Source organism: Halyomorpha halys, unplaced genomic scaffold (assembly GCF_000696795.3).
Source record: "Halyomorpha halys isolate HHAL.00 unplaced genomic scaffold, Hhal_1.1 Scaffold426.1, whole genome shotgun sequence".
Taxonomy (NCBI): Eukaryota; Metazoa; Arthropoda; class Insecta; order Hemiptera; family Pentatomidae; genus Halyomorpha; species Halyomorpha halys.
Genome location: NW_027108013.1, coordinates 182627 through 185126, shown reverse-complemented (window position 1 = coordinate 185126; position 2500 = coordinate 182627). Strand labels below are relative to the sequence as shown.

The 2500-nt window shown below is 28.8% G+C and overlaps 1 protein-coding gene across 2 annotated transcripts in view; it reads left to right on the top strand.

The window, feature by feature from the left end:
• cnk (connector enhancer of ksr) overlaps positions 1-2500 on the top strand; it is a 40173-nt gene that overhangs the window by 17425 nt on the left and 20248 nt on the right. For both annotated transcript variants that reach the window (XR_001343449.2, XM_014423525.2), the window contains exon 11: positions 1475-1547. Coding sequence is in view for 1 of the 2 variants with exons in the window: in XM_014423525.2 (XP_014279011.1) it covers positions 1475-1547 (73 nt within the window). In the remaining variant the exon portion in view is untranslated. The remainder of the gene's footprint in view (positions 1-1474; positions 1548-2500) is intronic.

Below are 2500 nucleotides of genomic sequence, written 5' to 3'. Positions count from 1 at the left end.
TATTTGGACAGGTCTAGAACAGTTTTAGGACGTTGGAAGGTCCATGGTGAATGATTAGAGTTGCGGTCAAAAAGGAACAAATAGCTTTAACTATTTAATGTTCAACATTTTTCCCCACTTTGCAGGTCTAAAAAGTTATAAAAAACAACTAAGAACATTACAACAATTAGGTAAATTAAGGTAGGATAAATATTATGTAAAAAGAAAGTGATAAGAAAATTATATATAAATAAAAGGAAGGAAGGTATAAAATAGTATTAATATAAAATAAACTTGAATAAACAATGATAAGAATAAAAAATTACATGACAATGGTAAGAATAAAAATTAAAAAAATATGTAAAATGTACAGTTAAAAAAGTACACGAGACGTTATAAAACAAAAACAGAAAAATAGATGTGGGAACACAAAATTTAAACACTGGGGACACTGACAGACGGAAAATAAAGAAGAAAATTGAGATTAAATAAAGGACGTGAAAGAATAAATATAAACAATAATGATGATAATAAATGAGCAAAGAACATATCAGGGCCACCTACCTGTTAAATAACCTAAAACTTCTGTTAATAGGTTAAACAGACATTGATAATAAATTGGAGGCATGGAGGGAAGTGGTTAACGGTTATATTTCTATTTAAAATACGTCGTGTATACAAGAAATAGTCATAAGAATATGACTAAAAATGAAAAGTAATAAAAGAAAGATACAGAAATATGATATTAATAATAATTTTCTAATTTAGGAATAACTAAGTAAAAATAGAATGATATATAGTGCCACTAATAACATATACTGAAAAAAATATAGTCAGGGTAGTTAATACAATCATTGTTATTATAATTGTATAACAACAATGATTGTAAAAGAAATAAATAAATAATAAGTGAAAGTAAAAAGAATATTTTAAAAAAATAAATAGTATTTAGTTTATTGATAATGTTAATATATGGTAGTGTATATATGTCCAGTTATGGATTGATGGGTAGACTGTGTGTTATAGCAACCTAATGTATTTGGACAGCATGGCCAAACAAAGATTTTCTCTCTAAATATATTATAAATAATATACATACGTATGTATTGAATATATGCTCGGTATGGGACAGAATCTTTCCTGATAAAGTCAACTGACCAGAAGTGCAACTTTATCAAATCGATTTTCACATTTTTTTTTTTTCTCAAAAATGGCTCAAAAGATTTTGATTAAACCCTATATATCAATCTACAATTGAATATTTTTCAATATCAGATAGGTTTTATCCTTATGGATATAGTTTGACATGGATTAATTGATAAATGTTTTTAAAAAATTACAAATTATTTAAAGTACTTTTAATTTTGTTTATTTGAAATAAATAACCAGTTCTAATCATTAGAGATGATAATCAGTGAAAAAGTACAAAAAAAATAGTAAAGAATTTTATGAATAACTAATTTAATAATATTCTTATATTTTTTTTTCTTTGCAGCAATAGTCTACAGTGAAAGTGAAGGAGAAGAGATAACGAAGAAAGTTCCAACACCTGCTCCTCGACCACCCAGGTTGGTTTATATTTCATTTCTACATTGACATTTGGTCATTCATCCGTTTCAGACTAATATCTTAGTTGTCATTTGTTGGTCCAGTGTGTACATTCAAATCAAGGGACATGTCTATCAATCCCAACTGGTTTGTTGATTCTAATTTTCCTCTACTATTAACTAACCTAATTTATGTTAATGAAGAAGTTAACTGTCATTCATCGGCGTTTACATTGCTCATTTTCGCTGTTCATCTCGGAAGAATCTTTTTAAGTGATACGTTTACATATACTTTTTAATATCTTCTTCGAGGCTGTTATTATTATTTAATTAAAAGAAATTACATCAATAAAGGCCCAACACTCTTTATTAAAATAACTTCAAATCTCCAACGTTTTGGTCAACTTTGCCATCATCAGGCACTTTATAGCCTCAGATCAACAGTTAACATTTGAGTTTGTTTGTATGTATTTGTTAGTTATTATTATTAGCTAGTTTGTTTGTTATTATTTTCCTATACAATAGATATAATGTATTTCTAGTTCCAATGAAATATATTATAAACTAGAAGAAATTAGATTACCCGATATTGAAACTGTAAAAATTTCCATTTTCAATTTGCAATGTGATTACAATATTTATTTATTTATTTATTTATTTATCACCCTACCCTGCCTATTAGTTAATACGGGTGTTAGCAGCAGTTGGTACAACTCATTGCTGCATATGTCAAACATTTACATAGCTGTGCACACAGCTTGCTATTGCTTTAAAATAAATCTTGCTCTCCTCCTGAGGCCTTGCTGGTGTAGCTTATTCTCTCCTACCCAGGGAGAAGTAAGTAGGGCCCACGACCTCCTTCCACCCATACACGAAGGTCTTTTAGTGCGGATAGTTTTCTTTTTTCATCAGCTGAGGAAGATCGCTCTCAGTCAGAACATAGAGTCCTGTTTCCCTCATCATCTTGGCTCTCA